The 23,866-nt window shown below is 44.3% G+C and overlaps 1 protein-coding gene across 14 annotated transcripts in view; it reads right to left on the reverse strand.

Moving 5' to 3' along the window:
- The window catches only part of ITPR1 (inositol 1,4,5-trisphosphate receptor type 1), a 169,940-nt gene that overhangs the window by 28,305 nt on the left and 117,769 nt on the right, over positions 1-23,866 (reverse strand). For all 14 annotated transcript variants that reach the window (XM_080605983.1, XM_080605984.1, XM_080605993.1 and 11 more), the window contains 9 exons: positions 17,207-17,387; positions 16,341-16,594; positions 11,037-11,237; positions 8,888-8,998; positions 7,485-7,580; positions 6,651-6,773; positions 5,528-5,632; positions 4,526-4,718; positions 541-663 (listed from right to left, as the gene is read on the reverse strand). In XM_080605983.1, coding sequence (XP_080462109.1) covers positions 541-663; positions 4,526-4,718; positions 5,528-5,632; positions 6,651-6,773; positions 7,485-7,580; positions 8,888-8,998; positions 11,037-11,237; positions 16,341-16,594; positions 17,207-17,387 — 1,387 coding nt within the window. The remainder of the gene's footprint in view (positions 1-540; positions 664-4,525; positions 4,719-5,527; positions 5,633-6,650; positions 6,774-7,484; positions 7,581-8,887; positions 8,999-11,036; positions 11,238-16,340; positions 16,595-17,206; positions 17,388-23,866) is intronic.

The following is a 23,866-nucleotide window of genomic DNA, read 5'->3' on the forward strand; positions in this document are numbered from 1 at the left end:
CACTCGCAGAGGTAAGGTGCTTCTGAAGAGACAGCAGCAGGAGGGGAACCAAGCTCATATTCTCGATCCTCCAACAACTTTCAAGGCACGAGGCAGGTCACTTCTCATACGTCTCACCTGCCAGAACTCAAGGCAAGCTCCCGACCCTGTACAACACTCACAGACTTCCTGATCTGCTATGTAACCATGAAGCTTTATGAAAAATGACATTAAAAAAAGCAATAAATTAACATTTCTTATATTCTTAGTTCAATATTTCATGACAGAATTTTAAAACAAAGTAGAACAGTCAAGTAATTAAAAGTAGATGTCTGTCTTTGGTAATTTTTCCTAGGAAAAAGCACAGCTCTAGATTTTCTTTACAAATGCCCCAAGAAAAAGTCAGAAAATAACACAATTTAAATCAAAGCAATTAAAAAAGCCAATTTCTGTTCTACTGGCTCTACTGAAGTTAATAGGGATGTGCAGACACACAGGGGACAGAATTTGGCTCATCAGACCTTATTTGTTCATATATTTTTATATGTCTGATATTGGTACCTCCTCGAATTCCTTTGAATGGATAGAAAAATGCTACGAGCAAGTTCATAAGGACAGCCAGGTTAAAGGAAATACTGCTCCAGAAGGACATGTTGCGAGCACACCAGTACAGGAAAGGCTGAGCTGCAAAACAACAAAAATAATTCTTATTAATAATGGAGCATTTAAAAAACCAAGATGTCTATATATAAAAAAAAAAACAAACACATCATTTCCATCAAGCTGATTATTTTCTGTTTGCCCAAAAGCACAGCATCAACAGCACTAGTATTCATTGCTTATCCTGAAGTTTATTTGATTACTCTTTATCTTTGGGGTACTTCCAGCTTCTTAGATCGTGCTTTAAGGCAAAGAACTAATGTTAAAAAGGAGAGTATTTCCTAACATGAATTGATTTAGCAGCAGCATGAGAACAAGTTCAGAAATACAAGAGGTCAAGGACTTCAGGTTTCCCCTAATAACGTACTTTGTACTCAGAGTCACACAGAGAACGATTAGGAGGAAGAAAATGTGTACACGTTCGCATCGGTGAGATTCAGCCCCATCCCTCCCAGCTGTGCTGCTACCGCTGCTGGCAGCAGCTCCCCTGCCCTCAACGCCTGCCCGCGTTCAGGCTTCCTTTCCACTGCAGCAAGCCAGAAACAACACAGCGAAGGCCTAGGTGCACAATTAAGACACAAAATGCAGCGTAGCGACATAACAATAAAGCTAAAATGTTTAGGACTGGCTGCCAAGCAAATAAAACAACTTTACTTCAAGCTGATAATAGACCAATATAGTCCCAAAATAATAAACCAGTTGAAGCTCAGCTGGCCTTCCCTCTGTACTGTGGGCAAAGGGCACATATGTAACTGCACGGAGCTAGGGGTACAGCTAAATAGCTGTGTATTTTTGAATACATACAAATGCCTTTAAAAAAGCCTTATTAAAATTAATAATCTCTGCAGCTAGAACCAAGAGGCACAAAAGCAGAAAGATTCATTTTCTGAAGTGGTCATGGACAAGAAGATGAAAAGGACAACTAAAAAGCTGCCTCACAGTAATTCCCTCTGCATCAAGGCAAAATCCCCCAGAATTTAGCTCCTGCAGGCTTATTGTGCAGCAAATTGTGTACTCCTGAAATCTACAGTAGTGAAAAATCTATTAAAAATTCTTTCAAAGAAGGGAATGTTTTTCCCTTTTGGAAGGAGGTAATGCATACAGATACCAGAGAGCAAAGGCAAAGAAGCTCACAATGAAATTTAGGGAAGAGATTAAAATGCAAACTCTGAGGCTGCAAAGAAGAGTAAATTAACGAATGCAGCAGTTCTGAGCATCACAGTCGTCACCACCTCTCTTCAGTAAATCACCTCGTCTAGCATCCTAAGCAAAAAAGTGGGTTAAAAGAGTGATACAATGCTTCATTATACTGAGTTGAAACGCACATAAAAAGCATATGCATGCAACAGCTGAATGTAAAGGAAAGGACGACAAAAAGGCACCCAGTCGCTGTAAGAATAAAAGCTCCGTTGCACCTGATTAGCCAGGCACACGTTAAGCTTCGATGGAATGAGATGTGGCAGTGTCCTGAATACACGAGGCATTGCATTCTATATTACTTCTCTTCCCGATCTCGTTTTAACTGAATGAATTTGTAAGCAGGTTGAATGAATTTGTATGTAATTCTTGTACAAAGGGTCATTACAAAATTCCAGGTTTTACCTTACACTGCTATTTGGGGGTGGGCACAGACTACCTGCCCTATGAGGCACTTTCACCTGGTTTTGGCAGGCTCCTCTGAGTTCCTTATTAAGACCTTGAGAGACTTACGGTGCTCAGATCATGAGTCAGCTCCGGGAGCTGAAGAGGGGTGGAAATAATAATCTTTAAAGACTTTTTAGAAAAATGTTTCTTTCCAAGTTTAACATCTCGGGCTGATGCCTTTCTCGGGTTTCAATAAATTGCAAGTGGATCACATGAGCACAACACAGCACTGCCAGCCTGTCATGTCTCAAAAACACAAACCTGCACTGAAGATGTGAGAAATGATTGTATAAATGTAGACTATCAGTCAGAGGCCTAACAAAACCAGAACATTAGGAGACAGCCTGAAAGATTTCCCGCATGGTGTAACAGAATTATAATCTTAATGAAAAATTCCAGTTCTTCAAAGAAAAAAGAAATATTTTCCATTTTTGCATATGGATCTTGATTAATTTGCAGCCTGCTGTTAATTTTGGGTATCTTCACAGCTTGCTTGGAGATTGCCTCAAAGACAACTAAAGTAACCCAGAAATCTAGACTTAAACAGCAAAATCCAACAGAATATATGGATGCTGTCAAACGCAAAGTTGCCCATTTGTTTAACATGTCATATACTATCTTTCTTGTAGAGTTCTTAGAAGTCATTTTAGGAAGCAGCTTACTGGGGGGGTTTGATGCTGAGAGAAGTATTAATCCATTGTTAAGTGGAAATAGCTCCACTCTAGTATTCATAAAAATGAAAAATTTAAGTACAGCTAAATTTCAATAGAGCTGATCAAGTTTCAGGCTGTCCTACCTATATCTGATCTTGATAATTTTAAACAAAATTACAATTGCTTTTCTTTGTTAAAAGAAAACATAGAAATACATACACCCCAATTATCTGAAGCAAATACTGAGTTTCTGTTGCCAAAAGTGCAAGACATCATCAGCTCTGGTGTGAACTGTGCCTATGCATCCTAACAACAAAGCGGAGAGAATCCAGGCTTTTCTTGGAGGTGCACATTGAAAGGGCAAAACGCAATTGGAGGTTGCAAAGGGAAATCGTTTCATTAAAAGTAATCTTCAGAACAAGAAAGATCAAGAGGTCCCTTCTCAACCCTTTTTTTCCCCTACAAGATGCCACAGACTGAGTACCACCAACGTCTCCATCGGGGAAAAAGCTTTGCCACCACACCGGTGTGGATTTGTCCAGCCCCGCAGGCAGGTTTCGGTGGCTGGCAGCGGCACGTAGCCGTACAGAAGCCCACTCCCACATTTCCTTTTGTAGGGAGTCCTGTACTCTTTGTGCTCTAGCACTAATTACTGGTATTTAGCTGATTCAAGCATGGGAAACAACAGGGGTATCAGATGGCAGATGTTGACTCGAGGAGGAAATAACCACTTTATCTGACATTTCCGAGTGGCAATGTTGGTAAATTCTAACCACTGCCCACTGAAGCTGAGCCTCATGCACAACATTTCTCCTTCAGAAAAAAAAAAAAAGATTTTTTTTTTTAAATAATTTCAAGCAAACAAGCTAGAAAGTTTACTGGGTGAAATGGTGGCACTGTATGGATTAAAATATAGTTCTAAAAGTTTTCCCAGCTGCCAGTGGAAACCTCAGAGGGAAAAGCAGTGCTTGAAAATATTTGCTTTCAGATATCAGCATCACAGGGCTGTAAGGGACTTACTCAGCACGTCCTCTAGTCTACTCCTTGCCCACAGAAAGGATTAACTTTAACTATTACTGGAAAGCACGTGTTTAACCTGTTCTTAAACACCTCCACTGCAGGAGATGCCATACCCACCACAGGCAGCCCACGTTTGTGCTGCGTTACCCAGCCTTACTCTTTCTTGCAATGCAAGGGAAGTGCTGCTTGTACCCAGCGCAGGCAAGGAGAACGGACCACTGCTCCCTTCAGTTTGGCCCTCTTCATTTCTCCCTACCACCAAATGCCATCTCATTTAAGCGAAGCCTCCACAAATGTGTTCCTTTCTCTTGCATCTTAAAAAAGACGACCTGTGATCTTTCTTACTGCTGTCCCCTGGATCCCCTCCAGTTGGTCCATATTGCTGTGGCGTTAAGCTTGAATTCATTACGGCATATTGCCATCGTGCAGAGGAGCAGATTCTTTCAAACAATCATCAAGGTTGCTGCCACACTGGGGAACCATCTGCTATCAAGTCAACGTTTTAAATTTTTTAAAACCTGACCTAAGTACTCTGCTGGTAACCCTCCGCACTCGTAACAGCCACTTACCTCGCAATTTCTTTTGCCAGTTCATCTCATTAAAGAGGTCTTCTGATTTCATGAAGAAATCATTGATCTTACTGCCTTGTTCATCCCTCTCCGTGGTGTAATATATCCGCAGCTTGGACTCCTTGGTGAGGAATTCACATATACTGGGCACAGGGAAGACGATTTGCTCCATTGTACGGTCCGACCTGACAATCTGAACAACAGTCTTATTGGAGTTTTCCCTAGTTTTAAATGTTTTTATTTCTTGGTTTGTCTGCTTTCTTCTTCTGCACCCTTTAAAACCAGCTACGTGTAGAACTTGGATGCATTTCTGTAGAACAGCAGCCTGACAGACACTTCAGCCGATTTACCTTTCAAAGCAGGCCTACATTTTGCTCCAAGATTGATAATTTCCATGCTGTGGTCTTATTCTGGCAATACTGTTCAGAGCTGGGATTTCCAAGGGGCCCAGTAAATCCTGCACCAAAGCTGCTCTGAATTTCAGCACAATCTGGTCACTCGATTCAGGAAACTTAGCAAGTTTTAGCAACACATTGAGCAGGAAAGTATAAGGAGTAACAGTTATATTTATCTTGCTTATTACAGAGTTTTGTGAACTCTCCATGTTTGTATATGTTTTACTTTTTAAAAGCACCTCAGATTGACTGTACAACAGGCCAAAACGCTCATTTTAATACAGAAAGAATGGCAGAAGATATCACTAACTATGGATTAAGCAATAGTACCGGCCAAAATGTAACATAAGTGAAGTTACACTTCCTTCTGCCAACAGAGCTCTGCTCAGCTCCATCTTAAAGCCCACACATGACAGCTCAAAAATAGCTCCCCTCCCAGAGGCTGTCAAAAAAAGTTCTTATGTCAAAGATGACAGTCCACACAGGTAGTCAGTTCAATCAAAATATCATGTATAATGTAACTGTTGTTTCATTACACAGATTTTCTTCCAAACCGCTCCTTCCCCAGAAGACCACATCTCCCCATGCCCCCCATGTTTCCCTTTACCTCAATCTGTGCCGTGTGCTTGGCGTAAAACTCCAGAGCCTCATCTCCCTCTATCTGACCTCCCGGCTTCAGCATGTTCTGCAGCTCTTTGTTATGACGAGCCAACTAAAATAAAGGAATGCAAAGGGAGTGGGAAACACCAGATGTCTCTCTATGATATTAAATTTCTGATTTTTGGCATAAAAAAAGAAATAGTACGCAGTCAGCTGCTAAGAAAGGGCAAAGTTGACAGAAGGCTTCTTCTATTCCAACCAGACACCCTGCAGCTCTATTCTGGGAGCAAGTCAGAAAGATTCCAATATATATTTTAATATCCACGGTGTATTCCTCTTTTATCCATTTTCTCCCACTGTTTGCCTGACTTGGGAAAGTTTCTGACCATTCACATTCAGTCTATCCTTCTACACCCACCCTAATTCAAAGGTGTGCCTACTGCTCAAGTATTGAGGCAGGGATGGAGGAGAACGTTTGCATCACCTAAAAAGCAGATTCACAGAACACTGCTCAAAAAAATGCTTCTGGATGCTCTAAATTACTTTTATAGCATAATGACAGTGTGTTTTTTTTTTTCTCAGATGCAAAAGGAACAAGGAGTCTCTAATGGAGGGATCTATGTAGCATCGTTACATAAACAGACCTAGATTTTTTTCTCCCCTTGGTCTTTGACCTTTCCAACACCACGCTGTATCAATGCAGCAAACCCGACCAGCTCCAACATAAATGATGAGAGAGAACGTGGCACGAACAATAAAAGCAGGGTGAGATTTCTGCTTAAGGTTTAAATGATCCATGAGAATAATTTATTTGGGAGTAGAAAGTAACTTCTGATACAGCTGAAAAATAATATTTTGCTCCCCAGTTCTGCCAAGAACTTCAATTGTGTGTCCTCAGAAACTTGGTCAAGAAGCTGCCTGTTTCCCATTATAAAACTCTGAACAGTTTCTTATTCATTACAGAAGTTTCATTTTTGACTTTTTTAAAGATAAGATTTTGCTGTTATACAAAGAGAACATGCAGTGAGTTTGTCTCTGAGCCATTAAAACAATTTCAGTGAAAAGCAGACCTCTTGTTATTCACAATTTGTGTTACTTAGTGCTAACAAAAGCTGCGAATTCAATTCTACCTGATGAGCTAATATATAAATGTTGTGCCCCACGTTCCGAGGAGATGCTGCAAGATCTTCTCCATTCTCTCCATCCTCAAATTCTACTTCGCCTTGTAGGTATGCCTTCTTTATCACTTCCACCTAGAAAAACAGACACAGGCCAATGAAGAGACGGCTCAGTTTGAGGGCTGAAGTCTGCTAAGGCCCATACACATTTGGTGCTCTTAGAGCAGTGAAAGAAAGCTGACCGTACACATTCAAGAGGAAGGGCAGTGGGCTTCAACATCCAGGATAAAACAGGAGACCTGAACTCAGCATCTTCAGCCTGGCTCATCAACACGAGAAACCAAACTTTACATTTCCCTCCAAGTAATACGTTCTGGGCCGTGCTCATGGCACACTACATCACATCTGATCTTTGGCCCCTGCCATGACCACACACACTTGGACGAGCTGTCAGTGTTTCAGGGGTACTTTGAATCTGTTTGTGTCTTTACCAATTAACACATTAAACAGCCCAAAATGCTGCTAGAGTTTACTGAACAGCTTTTAGGTCACAATATATCCGTTTTGTGCACAAATAGTGTCTTTACACAGATTCCAAAGTGTAAGGCGATGCCCTCTTCCCTTCTTTATGCAGCAGTAAAGCAGCTGTCTCCGGAGCATTCAGCACAACTGAAGTGCTCCTGCTCTCTGGGGGCTAACCAGGTCCATGCTCGGCAAACACCGCATTCAGTCAAACCCGTGCCAAGACCTGCAGTTGTCCGGGACCTGTGCGCAGAGCTGCACAGTGCCTGGGCTCACCCCACGACGACACCTAGCCAGGAGCATCGGGGCAGCCCAGGGACTCACCAGCTCCTTGGGCCTCATGTTGTAGAGGATCCTCTCTGCATTCTCGCTGTCGTGCCTGCTCTCCATGATTGCCAAGAGCAACTTTGAAGCGTTGTTCTGAAAGGAAGGAAGAACACCACCAGTCACTGCATGGAGTCAAAAGCAGAGCGTATCCAGCTCCGGCTCCTCCAAACACACTGCCCAGAAGGGCTCGAGATACTTGGTTTCTGTGAGTACGAGCACCAGGCAAGGCAGAGCCACCCGGCTGGAGCTACGGCAGGGCTCCTACAGCCTCAGCGTGCCAAGCACTCCCTCTCATCTAATTATTTGGCTATACAGCTTAGGTGGGTTTTTTATTGCTTGTTTATTTTTTAAAATCAGTTTACTTCCCAAACCCTATTTATCAGCGAACACCAAATTAAGGTTTAGATTTCTCAAATAGTGAGGTTTTGAAGCTGGTGTGTATTATTTTGTAGTGTTAAAAATGCTGCAGCATTACTACAGGCTTTCAACCCCACAATGGTGCAGCTCAGCTTTACTCAAGATTCTGTTGATTAAATCAAAGGACAGCCAAGGCTGAAGACACAGACGTGCTTCGCTGCTTTTAACTGAAAATTACTCTGCGACCTGCTCATGCCAAGAAATAGGAGGAGGAAATGGGAAACTACCACAAGGCACCAGACTACTTTAATACGAACAATTAAGATTAAAATCCATCATGACTGACAATAAAAACCAATAAAAGTATTTAATTTTGAAGTATAATGCTAATTGAGTCTAAAAGCATTTTTTATTTAGAATAATAAAAAAGCCACACTAGCCATAATAATGGTGTGAGTCGGCAGCGGAAAACAACGAGACATTGCACTATAAGACAGGACAGTAAGTCGGAAAGGAAATACTTCTCAAACATATGCTGAAGTAGGAGTACTCTGTGACTATTGTAGCCAGAAGACAACCTGCTAGGGTATTTTGAAAACAGCACCAGGGCTAATTATTTCAGCATTAATACGAATAGCCATAAAAAAATCTTGATGACTAAACATCAACTGATTTAACAGCAGCAATAAAGTATTAGGGAACTAGACGTAGCACGAGAAATTTTACTTCCATTGTACATGTAAAAGCTTACCAACAGAGAAGTTTTAATTGGAATTAATTTTTTAACAGGTAATTATTTTAGGACTCCTCAGCACATCTTGATTGTCTGCAGTCACCCACATCTGAAAACTGGTGACTCCGTGTTATCATTTAAAATACGATATTGCCTGAGACAGTCTTTGGGCACCGCGTTCAGCTCTCTGATGCATATAATTTTTTGGCACTTGTGATTATTGGGATATAACAAACACCCACATTATTCCAACAATAAATTTGTTTCATCCTGCTTATGTGAACGTCGATCACACAAAACATTCACTTGCCTTCAGCTCCAATACAAGGTCCATCCTCTTCTTTCCCAAAGGGTTGATATCATTGAGAATTAATGCTGTGATGATGTCAATACCATTGGACTCATGAGTAGCAATGCAGTTCTGTCCAAAGAAAATTAATCAAACTTCACTGATTGTCTAACTACAAACGAAACCTAAGCTAGTGATGCAGCCAGGACAGAAGAGTTAGTTCTTTCATCACCTGGCAAGCTGTTTAAGGTGGATAACTGAACACAATACTCCAGACAGTGCAATAACAAGAGATAAAAGCATTTTGTTTCAAGCTTTTCCTATAATCAGCCACGGCATGCCCTACTGAAACCACCCAGACTCAGGAAGCAGAAAGCAACACAGTTGATAAACTAAGTATTTACATGCCAAAGTGCTCAGGCTGAATAAATAGCTAAGGAAGAACACTTTTACTAAGGTTAGGGAGAGTTTTCTTTGTTCTCGATGTGCCAAACACCACCAACTTCAGAGCCTTCTAATCAAAGAATGTGACTTTCCATATCCTTCGTGCTTGCCCTGTAACCTTGCTCTTATAACTGCCCGTAACTAAAACGTACGAACTGACAGCAGCTTGCTACTTCCAACGGCAGAGCCTTGCTCTCTTATTGAGCTCCTCTGCAAAGATGCATGCTCACATTTAAAGGTGGTTACTCCTCCTAGTCTGTGGTCTGTATTACAGAGATAAAATACAAATGGACGCGTAAAGCTTCATGCATTATTTTGCATAAATATGATTTCACCTGAACATCTCTGTCATCCCCACTACGCTTTGTTTAGCTCTCCTGTAAATTACAATTGGACAGACAAAGGTGCTTCAAAGGACAGGTTTTCTTTAAGACATTTGGAAAAGTCATATTGTAGTCTTTCTGTACCATACTAAGACTCCAACAGAATGCAAATGGAGGAAAGCAGCAGATATCCATTTTCTAATCCCAGAGACTCGTGTGTTAAAAGGAAGACATGATGATCAGATCTTGCCAGCCCAGTGCAAAAATTCTCCCCTAACACATACTGAGCACGTGTTATTTAGTCAATACCAAAGAGCAGCCAGAGTTTAGGAAATTATTTAGGCGTAGCTATCTCTTGTTATCTATAGCTATTCTAGACTTTCAGACTTCAGACTTCATTTGCCTAATTGAAACAATTATAGCAAGAATCACATTCAGACCAAGGGCAGAAGCATGGGACTGCTTAATTGGTGGTGCTGCTCTAAAACGCGGCTGTACAACAGGCGAGGAGGTGGGGCGATGAAGTGGGAAAGCAGAGCCAAGCAGTACAGCTGCTTCGCCCTGTGGTCCTTCCCACTGGAGCAAACCGCAGTTCTCGAGCAGCTACGAAATCCTGCTTATCCAGACAAAGCATTTTCCTGGATTCATTCTTAACCATTTGGCCGCAGAAGCACAGAACAGACCAGGTCCAGCTGTGGGTCAGTAACTGCTCTATCAATAGTCTGATATTTATCTATTTATTGCCGTTCCCCAGTTGCCTTCCCTGTAACGTCATTGCTCAAACCGCCACGCCTGCTCCAAAGCATCCTGCTCATAGGGTCACCTACACCACTGGCAGCCAGGCAGAGGCTCCTCGGGAGCCAGCACCACATCCCCTGCGCTGGCACAGGCGGTCAGCAGCGACACGCAGCTGGGGCTACCCACAAGACAAAATCTGAAAAGAGCCTCGAGCCCCCCCGCAGGGTTATCGCCTTCATTAACAAGGCCACAGAGCTCCAGCTTCTCCCGCTTGGCTGGGGGCCACATTGCTCATTTACCATGGGCAACACGGCTTTGTTTTAGTGACAATTTTACTATAACGGATTTTAAGTACAAAAATGTCCCACTCTCCCTGTCTGTCATGTCTAATATAACAGCTTAAATCCTAGCAAAAGCAGAAAAATTTCGAGTGATGCCTGGAGTGGTTTAACTCCTTGAGGGAGGCCCCAAGAAAGAGTAGGTGACTGTTGTGAGTTTATAAGGAAAAAAAAAAAAGCCAAACCAAAATCCCTTTGTCAGGCAAGCAAAGTGAGTAGCAGTGTAAGACAACACAAGTTGAGCAGGCTGAGAGCCGAGCCAAGCAGAGCACACGCTGCAGGCACGGGGAGACAGGGATGAGCTTTGTCCAGCTACAGACACGTTACCTGGTTTTCGTGGCATGGCCCCTGACAGTATTCGGTCAAACTTTCCAGTGTCTGGTTGATCAGCGCTACGTTTTTCTCATTTATGTACAGACCGAGAAGCCCAAGTCCTCCAGTTGTGCTTCCACAGATGCAGTCCAGAAACTGGAGTGTCTCGCACACCAGGTTGTAGTTCGTCTTGTTGTTCTGGCAGCGTAGGAAATTCTGCAGTGAGAGTGTCACAGCCAGGGCAGGGGGGAGGACAGGAAAGAGGCATACAAATTGATGTTTGGATCATAACGTTTTATTAAGTTCATCAACCCGCAATTGCACTGCATGGTATATTGCTCTAATTTCACTGGAACTTCATTACAGGGAGCCTGGACAAGCAATTTAAGACTCTTCCAGGGCTTGCTTGCAACGTGCTGCTCTCCGGAGCAGCTTGTTGGCTTCAAATTTTATAGAAGACAACAAGTAATAAACAGAGTGCATCCATTAGAGCACTAAGCAGCAACACAGAATAGGCAATTCACTACAGATCAGAAAGCTCCTCCAAGCCTGGAAGCTTTCTTTCTACCCTACGTGCTACATTTCACTACTGGTGATCACCGAAGACTCCTCCTGAGACCTTTCTCCCAGACAGAAAATGCCGTTCCCTGGCCTTGGCTTCACAGCAGCCCCACCTGCATGGCAAGGAGGCACCTGGCTGCATGACTTGAAGGAGAGTGTCTTTAAATGCAATTCTCTCAATTGCATTTCTTCCCACATAATTACTGTAATCCCTGCTTGAAGCTGCTGATTAGGAGCAGCTCCTCTCATGCAACACCAGACTTATCAGCATGGATTAAATGTGTTTCCCCTCTCCTGTATTCCAAATGAGGAAAAAGAAAAAAAACAAACCCGAAGAGGGACAATTAATGAAAAACAATTTCCCAGTGACTCAGATGCTATTTGTCAGTATGTTCCCAGCAGTGCTCTGTGAAAACAGACAGACACCACCACTTTCTTTTCCTAGAAGCTTCAGCAGGAGATCTCCTATCTGGCTCAATTCTAGCAGGTTACAAAACACTTCATTTTAAAGGTGGAAAAAAAAAACCACCCTTTGACGAGCAAAATGCATGGGACTATGGAACCAGCAAAGTCTTTTCTACCAGCCTGCAGCAGAGCGCTGCTAACTGATTGCCTCTGGTGGCTGCGTCAGACTAATAAGTCTTTTAAGGCAAGCAGACTGAGAAATTGCCAGATTCAATTGAAGGCTAAGCTAAAAAAGGAAAATGCTGTCTCTGAATACAGACTAAAGGTGACAGTGATTCAGCACATTTCAACTGATTGCTCATTTAATATCCTGACTTTTGATTAACTTGTCAGAAAGTAGAAAGGTTGATGCTACAGAAAGCAGAGCTCTTCCCTTCCCTCCGGGAAAAAAAAAAGCAAAAATCATGGATAATATCGAAATCTAGGAAACAAAATGCTCCTGTGGCATGGCATTAATTCTGAGAGTACCTAGCCGAACTTGTTGATCCAAAGTCAATAAAAACAAAGGGAAGAGGAGGAATGAGGTACAGGAGGCAAAAGGACAACATTAGATGGCTAAACAAGGTGAAGGAAAATACGGCAGAAAACAAGTCCCTGTGCGCTGGGAGACACTGCCCCAGGGAACCTGCTGGAGTCCCAGCTCGTCCTTTCCTACCACCCAGACCATCCCGAGGGCTACGACATGGGAACACAACCCTTAATATCAGAAGTGCCCTCCTGTAACTTCTGGTGGGAATGAACCTGAGGCACCACCTGCAAGACCCTGCATTCACAATAAAGAGCGAAGGGGCTGCAGATTCAGCTAAACGTGAAAAATATGCAGCTTGTGGGATCAGGAGGAGAAAGCAGGAAAAAGCACTCGTACTGCTTAAATTAAAGCATCCTGTATGGTCATTTGAGAGAGAAACGCTTTCCAAGGGGATGAAGTGCACTCAAAGGCAGTCATTAAAGTCCTGCTTTTGCGAACAACCTGCTGGAGATGTTTCATGCTGCCATCCTGCCCACGTCTGGGACACACGACTGGACACGGCCACATTCGGGAAGGCAGCACCTGCAGCGGGTCCTTAATGCCTCAGCAGCACGTTGGGCTGTCGGAGAACTTGCTTCCCTGTACACAGCCTAAAGCTGAGCACCCTTTAGAGAAAACACGTTGGATAAAAATAAAGCTGGCTACTAGCAGAACACTAGCGCACTTTGTTCAAGCACGGATGAGCACAGAATCCTTGGAAGGAAGAGCTCTGCCATTTACATCGGTAATTCCCCCACAAGCCTCGGTGTTGTCATTGGACGGCCTTTGTTTTAGCAGAAACCTGATCCCTGACTGCAAAAAACTTTGCAAAGAAAACACAAATAAGAGCCAAGTCTCAGTACAGCGAGATTTTTAAGTGATCAGATTTTTCTTTACTAGCAATCAAGTACGGCAAGGCATTTTTCACTGAATATTGTGGTCTATATTGGTCTTTAAAAGTTAATTCTCAGACAGGCTTCCTGCCTAAAACATGACAAGCTAAACCTGCTCATTCTCTGCATGCTGTAGTACTGCCCTGCCAGCCAAATCATTGAATCACTGCTCTGCAGCAGGCAAAGCTTTACTTCTTTATAACCTACGCTGTGCCTTCAGCGATTAGGAATAGAAACAAACAAACATTAAAAACCAACAGGAAAAGTTATGTCAATTCATTCTTTTTTTGCACAAAAGCAGTATTTAGCCTACTGGCTTAGAGCTTTCATCTTAGCACAACTTGCTAGCATATTACTGCAATATTTATCTTATTTTGCAGAGATAAGTCACTCGATAAGAAAAGAACTGAAGCACTAACAATTTGATCTTGATGGGGAGAAGTAAGCGTAGCAATGGAGCTGCGTGTTTAAGTGTGGCGGGGTGGGAGGGCCGGTCCTTGCCTCGTGCACAGGCTGGTCCAGAAGGAAGAAGAGTGATGCAAAAGGCACGGTATTGCAACTTGGCGAGCCATTTCAAAGGCTTCTGTCTCACTTAAACACATCCCCTTCCAGGCTCTCACAGAGGCGATTTGCATTTCCCCGCCTTTAGCAGTTGCGAGCAGCCTGATGTTTTGCAACAGCTTGTAAAATGCCTGGTTCGACAGACCTCTAATTGCGCTAATAGAAGTGAAGAGGAATCACCCAAATTTAAGCCTCACTTATGTAACCTGGGACGACGTACGGCTTCCAGAATAAAGAACAAGTCTTGTTTATTCCTTTAAGTAAGCGAACCCATTGGCGATATTGATAGGGGTTCCGTTATAACCTGCTAGCTGCAGACAGGTTTTGAAGCCCCATACATTCCTACCTCTGCTTCAGTGCTGAAGGAGAAAGGCAAGCATCAAGGCAGGCAAGCAGTAATAAGATTATTTTTGAAAAATAGTTCTTTCTACTTTTATTTTAACCTTTTTTCTCCCAGAGCTGAATGCAGCTACTAGATGCTCGGGGAATTTAATTGTTCAGGACGGTGAATAGCTCAGGCCAAGTTTTCGCATTGGCTTGAATTCAATTTTGTTCCTATAGCTTTCAGTGCCTAGCCAAAGACAGCAGCAAGAAAGGATCCTGTGCGTGCGGTTTGGACTACTGCCACGCAAAACTGGCGTCCTACTTGTCTCCGACATTGCTAACGGCATGAAAATTGTTTGACAAAACAAAGATCAAACAGTTTTCGAAAAATTAGGAGAAAGCCTGGTGTATGTAACCTCAGCACCTATAAAACGCTGGAAGAATTACATGTTCATAGCACAGAAACATTAACATACAGCTCTGATTTCAAATATTGCCAGCAGCAGGGCATTCAAGTTCGGCGGAAGTGATTTGGCAGGTCTGAAAAGCATTCACACAGGGTCTTACAGTTCTGGCATACTGTACAACAATATGCAATCAAGGCAATTATTCCTCCTTTATGAGGGCATTTAGTGCATTGTACTGTGTCTCTCGAGCTCCTCACGTTCAATTCTAATCCAGCGGCAGTGGTTATGCTGAACGAAAATCATGTTAATTACAGTCCATTTGCAAGCAAGAATCTTATCTCCTGTGGAGGCATGTGCTAAATCAGATGAGTCTCACTACTGGAATGCTACAGACACATCACAGAACATCACAGACCACCGAAGGTGGCAGAGACCTTTGGATTCTGCCTAGCCCCATGGCTGCTCAGAGCAGGGGCAGCAACAGGAGGCTTCCCAGGACTGGCCAGTGGGGTTTTTGATGCCTATTTCTCTATCCTGCATTTCATCAGCTTCTCCAATGATAAATCCAAAACTACTCCCAGTCGCCTTCTTGCTCTTATTATCTTTGAAAGTGGCTTCCAGGATTAGTTATCGCATCGTCTTCTCTGGGATCGAGGTGAGCCTGATTAGCCTGTGCACAGTTTCTGTCTTCCTTCTTGAAGACAGAAGTGACATTTGCTTTCTTCCAGCCCTCAAGAACCTTCCCTGGTCACCATGACTCTTCAAAGACAACCAAGGGCAGCCTCACAGTGACATCAGGCAACTCCCTCAGCACTCGTGGGTGCGTGCCACCAGGACCCCTGGACCTGTGCAATTCCATCTTGTTTGCATGTTTTCTAACCTAATTATTCTCCAGGGAGGCTAAGTCTTTTTAGCTCCAAATTCCCCTGTGGTCTCCGAGACCTGGGGTTTGTGAAGATCAATCTTGCCAGTAAAGACCAAGGTAAAGGTGGCATTGAGCATCTTGGCCTTCTCCATGTCTCTTAGCACCAGGGCCCTTGCCCCATTCACCGGCGAGCCCAGGCTCTCTCTAACCTCCTTATGCTGCTGATGCTCACATAGAAACCCTTTTGTCGTCTTCCATGTCCCTTTCCAGATTCAGCTCTAGCTAAGGCTTTCCTAACGTCATCCCAGCACGCTCGATTCTGTGCATGTGGATGGGTGTCACTGAAATAAGCTGTTCACTGAGAAGCAAGCACATGCTTAAGGGCTGCTGGAACCAAAGTCTCAGCGCTCTCTATTTTCCCACTGCTTTCTTCTTTCCCCTCTCAAAGAGGATCGACAACTTCACAGCAGAACACCTGCTTGCTTTAGGTGTATGTTTAAAAAAGCCACTTCAAATGGTGATCCCACCACCTTTTATATACATTGAAAAGACTGCGAGATAACTGGACTTGTATTTGTCCAGCAACTTATAAATACTTTTATTGGATTACCTTAAAGGCCAAAGAAATCAGTCACTTATGTATCTGTATAGAAAGGGAGGGGATTAGAGAGACTGATGTGACAGCAGTAACTACACAAGCTACATGAGCACGCTTGCTTAGCGATCAGACTGTACCTGCAAATCCCGATTGTGGTTTTCACAGAGCAGCTGCAAGAAACGGAGGATGGGTTGCATTATTGAGATCACAGCACTCATCTCCAGCTCATCTTTATTCTTGTCTGTTGCTGGCTGTGCTCCTTCCCCAGCTGAATAATGGTCATCAGAATCAGCTTCCCTCCGGTAAGTGCTGTAAGCCTTTCTTGTAGCTGCAGAGGCCTCCAGTAACTGATCCCGGACTTCCTCTGTAATTTGGGTCATAGGCTCTCTCGCTGAAATACATAAGAACAGAGCAAACTGAATGGAGGGGACCAGAAAATCTATTCACACGTTTCCCATTACGGTTCCACAGGCAGGCCGGCTATTCACCAGCAGTTCTTTCTGGTCAGTACGTTTAGTGTCATGTGAGGGTCCCGCGTTTAGAAGGATGTCACGTCATCTCTTCACACCTTTTACGCAAACCACATTAAAGTTACAAATTCCAATATTAATTGGTTAGGGAACACACATCTAGCACTAGCAGGAGTTATAATAAGAGGACCTGCTCTAGAAGAAAATGAGCATTTCTCCACTTTTTGTTAGAGAAGGCACTGACCACAACCTACAGTCCAGGGTCATTACTACGAATCGGATTTGGGCAGCTTGTCACGAGAGACAAGGTGGCAGAGTCTCATCTCAGAAATACTTTTCATCATTTCAACAGTACAATCTCACAAATGGATGAAGAGGGGATGAAGCTCTTGAAATCCCAAGCCAGGGCACCACTGATCTCTGAACTTTGCTCTGTGGGATCAGAGATCAGAGCATTATTGCATCAATTGAAATAAGTTCAAAACAGCGTTTTACTCCCTTGTCACTCTAGAAAGGGAACAACTGGGGATTACCTTTTTTTCTTGTCGGTACATCTCTGTCTGAGTCTTCATCTTTCTTTTTATTTCCTAAGTCACTAGTGTTGACTGTGACAGTAGCCTTGATTTCTTGCTGTGCTACTTTCATGCGATCATAAAAAACCTTAAAGAACTTCTCAGATTTCTTATCTTCTGTTAGTCGGCAGAAGAATGAATGCTACAAAAGAGAGAGGAACAGGATAAATATCTTCATACAGAGGTTTGAATACAGATTATTTCACCTTTCTGCAACGTGTGACATCCTGAAGGACTGGAAAGTTAATTAGTTTTCAGTAAACTGAAACCTAGAAAAATGGAAACTCAAACCTTATTTTTAAGGAAGAAAAAGTGTCTCAGCTATGGTAGCTCCCTTATCAATTACTTCCAAATGTGTTTTTAAAGAAGCAAGTGCAATAAATCATGCTAGCCCTCATACATTTAGGCGGCATACTTTTCTCTCAACAGCAGAATTAACGTAAGTATAACAAATAAAGGTAAGGTAAGGACATAAGAATTATCTGTAATTTGATTCTCTGTTCAGAAACAAAACAACATGAAAAAATACAGAGGAGAAAGTAGCAGCCTGCCTTCCCAAGCTTGAATCAAAGGGACCATGACTCATAATATGCAGTAGTCGATATTAATCACAGTCCAAAACCGTACAAACAGGGCACATGTAACAAGGGATATTTCGTGCTAAGTTTCCATTGCCCTGTCTGCAGACTTCTTAAAACCCCTTCTAATTCCTGCTCCAATATGCCTGTAAGTGACAGACGAGCTCAGAGCACTGACTAGTTTTGGGAAGGTTTATTAATGCTCTTCTGCCCATATGCGCACAGAGACAGAAAGCTGACCCTAAAGTTGAAGAGAATACAAATCACGTACAGGTCAAAAAGGAGCCAACGCAGTAAGCGATCAGACAAGTCTTGATGAAACCAATACGCTGTTCCGTAAATCAGGACCAGAGCTTAAACATGACTGAAGGATGAACTTGTAAGTGGGTCACCTTATGCAGAGCATTATGAAATTAGTTAGCATTCTGCAGTGGCTCACAATCCAACAGCTTTACATGATGAATAGGAATGAAACCTGATTTATTGAAAAAAAATATGAAAAACAGGAATAGTAATCTATCCTGCCTGCTTTTGTGAGAAGCAGAGCACACAAGCCTGTCTCTCGGACGCCTGCCTTTGATCACTCCCAAGCTGTTGCAGTCAGGACACCGCTGAATGACTTTGAAACGCTAAAAAAGTTGCTGCTTTGATTGCAGACAGAGGAGGAGTGCTACTATTTAAAGAAGCTGGTCAATACTCACGTGAGACATCCCTCCCACCTCTGCAATACTTTCTACCTGCCCGAGGCACCTCAGATAAACTTTAAAGAGTTTGTTTGTTCTAGCGATTATCAGAGGATGGAAAGAAGAACCCTGCACGAGCATCGCATGTCTGCAAAGCCACCCACACGGATCCTTTCTCCTGACACCCATTCAAATAGTCAAAGTACCACAGAGCAAAGCAATTGATAACGTCAGGTACCAGGAAACCGATGCGGTAACTTCACCTTCCTTTCTTCTCCATCACCCACTCTGTTCCTAAACAACGCAACCAGAAAGCCCTCTGACAACAGAAGATCCCCCTCACACCTTCGCATTCAGCACGCTTGGAGTTAGAGGAGAGCGAGTGGTTAGAACCAACAGGGAGCCACCAAATAACAGGGAGCCACCAACTTCTGACCCTGCCGATAGCCGCAAATGAGTAATAGAAAAGAAAAAAAAAGCGAAGGAGAAGTTTCAGGACACACACGGTGTTATACTTGCAAATGACATCCACAGGGACAATAAATTCACGGAGCAAACACGGGGATCCCAGATGTGAAGATGTGTGGAAGCGATCCAGGTCGCGAAGATCTACGTGGGAAGCAGTAAAGGTTTCACCTGATCTCTCACAAGGGCCAAGCGCACTTTCACTAGCAGGCAGCACTGGAAGAGATGCACCCTGCCAACAGGCTTAGAGCAGCATAGACACTTTTCTGGGCCCTGTGACATGACAAGAGGTGACTTGGGTGCCCAGTTCATTTAATAATATTTGCAGAATTATTCTCTAATCCAGTATTTTATATCAAGAATTCTAACGTTTTCTCTCTAAACAGCCTTTGAATGACAGATTACTTATCCAGGTAATATATTTATTCTACACTGATCCTTTGATGTGACCAGAGATGATGGATAGGATCCTGTCACACTGCAATCCCAAGCAAGCGATGCCATAACGTGGTTTCCCTGAGCTGCTGACCCGTAACCAAACCCAGGTTCGTTCTCTCTTACTTGCTGCCCGTAAGCACAAACAGAGGAAGGGTTGGTATCTAAGTTGCATCTTGGAAATTTCACGGTATTAAACAAAGCACGTAACAGTAATATGTTACAGACAGACCAGCATAAACCATCGGTTCTAGAAAGGGTAACCGCTTTCTGAAAAACACCATGATTTGCAGTTCAAGCTAGTGACTGCCGTCACCTGACTGCACATCTGAAGAGCCTGTACAGGAAGATTTTCCCTGTGATGAACCAGTGGTGAACCATTCTAATGAACCACACTGAAGAAATACCTTGCATGCGAGTAATTGTTACTTGCTGACAGGCTTGATTTTGGTCGTCTTTTCGAGCTTCTTAACTGACTTTCCACTGCACTTCAGAGAAAAAACAAATGAAACGAACGTTTCCAGTAAAGCGTTCTTGTGCGTGCTGTGCATACGTTCAATGGTTGTCACAAAATGATTGTTTCGCTTTGGGTCAGGATGCCTAACACCTTCACACATATGAATCAACCACATGCCAGCTATCAAAGACACTGTTCTTTAAGAGGTGCGATCTTGCAAGCTGTGCTCCAACAGGTAATTGGCGGTGCTAATTATGGCAGAAATCCTTAAACTTATTTTCAGATATAGCCTGAAAACAAAAACTGGGAAAATCTCCCTTTTTTAACGCAGAAGTGGAGCAGCCATTCTAGATTGCGGTGTGCCAGGATCCCGGCTTGTACCCCATCATGTAGCCACAGGCAAGAGCGCTGGAGGAGCAAGCGTGCTGCACTTGGGACACGAGGTCCAGCAAAGCTCTACCTGAACACCGTGCTCGAGAAAGGCACTCCTCAAGTACCGCTGATACGGCAGCATTTAACCTCACCTCCTCCTTTGGGGGCTCCCTAGGAAATCCCTGCCGGCCCCGCAGCCAAGTGTTTTGCCTGCGCGACAGAGCGCTGCCCTCACCTGTACCGGGCAGAGCAGCTCACGCTGGCTCCTCCAATTCGGCTGCCAGCAAGCTGGGACTTGCGGCCTCCAGGAAACCGACCGGAGACCAGGGAAGGGAAACGCGGCCCCTTCCACACCTGTACAGTCACTTGGCTATTCCAGCGCGAGGTACCCGAGGATGCTGAAAGTGAAGGTATGAGCTAGTTTTGTACTGGAGGAGCTGGCAGGGGACCAGCTCTCTGCTCTGACGGAGCAGTGTACGACTATTTGGTTTCCCTGACACTCGTTGCCGCTGAACACGAGACATCACATGGCACAGAGGAGATCATGAGGTTTGTTTTATGAATGCTGGATTCAGCAAGCGCAGCTCCACAAGTGCCCGCACCTCCATGAAAGGCAGACAGCTCCAGAGCACATCCACCAGCCGACTGAATGAGCCGAGACTTCTCTGATGCAAGGATCAGAGATAACGTGACTGCAATTAATTACAGAGCCACAGAATGAAAGAAACTCAGAAAACACGCACACGAAATCCAGAAGCTTCTCACACGCCAGCCCGATCACAGTATGTAAGGGCATCACACAAAGACTTCTTAAACGCTTTTAAAGACGGAGCGACAGCCACCTACACAACTCGTTCAGACCTTCATGGCTTAGCTTTCATCCGGGGCAATGGAAAGGGCTTTGCTGAACTGCACAGAAACACGAGGGGAAAACCTCCTCGCGTGAAGGTCTGCAAGCTGTACGCCCTGCCGGTGGCAGAGGACACGCATTTTTGTGGTGCGCTGTTTCCGTGCCGGCGTGGAGCCCTGGGCAAGCAGCAGTGTGCTGCACCTTTTACAAGCATTCAGTATCCTGAGCGTTATCGTGTTTGTTTCAAGGGGATGGAAAGAAGAACCCAGCACAAGCTTCGCTGGTCTGCAACCAGCAGAAGGGGTCTGTTGGACCCCGATTCCTCCTCCTGACATCCAGTGCTCAGTTAAGCTACCAAAATAAAGCAACCAATAAAAGCCAGTACCAGGAAACCTGTGCAGTAACGTCTCCTTCCTTCCCTCCACCCTCCACCACCCAACCCTGCTCCTGGAGAAATCCACCCAGAAACCTCTCGTGCAGCAGAAAATCCCCCTCACACCTTCTCAACTCCAGCACACTGCCTTGGAGCTTGAAAAAAAGGACATTAAGTAAATACCTCCAGCAGCGATTATTTACTGATATATTATGTTTTCTACAACTTTATTTCACTGGTCTGTGCATTTTGCAGGAGCAAAGCTGAAAGACCAGTGACTGATTTGAGCAGAAAATAAATTAGAGGTGAAGTTTAAATTTCCGTGCATTGATTAGCTACAGTCCCGGCCACCCCTGAGCACCACCAGCCCGGAGGTCCTGCTCAGTAAGCAAACCTGAAGCTGTGTTTAAGTAACACATCTTTTCAAGAAAAACATCCCCTTTCTTTAGAAGGCATCAGAGATGGTGAACTATGTCTCTCTGTAGTGGTTAATCACTGTTAGAAACGCGTGCCTAAGTTCCTCTATGTCACAATTTCCAGTCACTGATTTATTTATTTATTTTTAAAGACCACCTCTCTTCCACGGTTATCTCAGGAGCTTGGCATCTTTTCCTCTTCAGAGCGTTTACATGCAATACTAGATGTTTACCTATCTTTTGCTAAACTGAAAAAATACCCGAATATTTTTTCCAACCTTGTTTGTTGGCCTTTTATTCGGGATTCATTAAGTTTTCTGCGCTTATTACTTCATTACACCACAGGACCGCTCGATGGGGACGAGCAGCCAGCTGACGGCAGCTTGTTTCTAGCTCTCCCTTCCCAAGGCTCATCCCTTTGCCAGCTCGCTGCCACCTTCCCCTGGGACAGGTTCCTGGCGGCTGCATCTGCGCCCAGGTCACAACCGGCGGCTTTGCCGCCTGCCGGGAGGCCCACCGGCCGGATTGCTGGGCACCCATCAGCCCGGCTTTCCTCCCCACCTCAGTGACTACGGCTGGACGAGACGCGCTGAGTGGCCGTGTTGGGAGAAATATTTAAAGCTATCAGCAAACGCTGGGTTTCAGATACATCTGTTCAGATGCGTGCTTCTTCCTGAAAGAAGGCTGGCCTGATTTTAGGAAAGCATTTGGCTGCAAAACCCAAGCAGGGCTGGCCGTCGTCCCGCAGGGGACGGAGCGGTTTCTGCTCCACACCCTCCGCAGCTCCCGGAGCTGCTTCACACCACGGCCGTCGAGCCCTGCCCGAGCATCGCAACCCGTCCCAAAGAACTCCCCAGGAAAACAAATATTTGGTTACAAATAAATACAGGAAAGCCCCAGCAAACACCTCGCACAAATTCAAGCGAGCCGTTTCTCTAACGTCAACGAACAGAAAAGGTCCTATCAGCCCGGCGAGTCAGGGCTATTTCAGAGAGGAAAGTCCCTCCAGATACGAGAGAAAGATCAGCTCTCTGGCTTGCGTTCAGGACATTTTATTCCAGCGCTAAAGAGAAATTACGACGGGGATGTTAACTTGCCTGGGTTACCCGGACAGGCTGCCAGCAAGAACTAATGCGAAACTTCTGTGCTGCTTCATGTTTGCGGAACGAGCTTGCCACCCCCGTACCATTTCTTACGGCAGGACTACTTCAAAGCAGCCACATTTTAAGAAGAAGGGGAACTGCACCGCTAACACAGGCGCCAAATTAAGCACAAACACCAACCCTTTATGTTCTGCCTAAACTTATCACGAGGGGTTCCGCTGCAGAATTTAAAACCTAACTTTTCTTTCTCATCCCCTCCCCCTTTATTTATTTATTAATATAAATGACCCCCCCTCTTTTCCCAAAATCTTCCATACATCCCGGTTCCCTAAGGAGCCATCATTCCCAGGCACGAGTGATGAATATCATTACTCTTGCAGAGCCGACTGAAACGGCAGCTGAAATAATTCAGGCTGAACATACTTCACAGTTTGAAACAAACTCATAAGGAAAATCTGCCAGAACACCTCAATTGACTGCGTGTTTTTTTTTGTTTTGTTTTGCAAACTGTAAAATAAACTCTGTCCTGAAAGCAGAGGGGGACTTCCACTCTATTTTCCACAAGGAAGACAAACTCCTGCTGCCACGGGCATCCACGTGCAATCCTGCAGGGCTCGCCCTTAGCTGGAGCCTGCCGCGGGGCACGCAGGAGGTTTGCAGCGGGCGAGGAGCACGCACAGCCCGACGTGAGGATGCACAGACCAACCCGGGCACGCACTCGGCTTTCCCAACAAGCATTAAATGAAAGCAGCAAGAGAATTGCACCGCTCGCATCGGGAAGAGCCCTTATATCCTGCACGTTTTCCTACTGTAACGCTCAAAACCCTGATGCGGTCTCGTCCTTTCACAGGGAGGAGTAAAGCCAGCACCAAGCACAGGTCAGCCCCTC

This window comes from Anser brachyrhynchus (genome assembly GCF_964034855.1).
Source record: "Anser brachyrhynchus genome assembly, chromosome: 10".
In the NCBI taxonomy this organism is placed as follows: Eukaryota; Metazoa; Chordata; class Aves; order Anseriformes; family Anatidae; genus Anser; species Anser brachyrhynchus.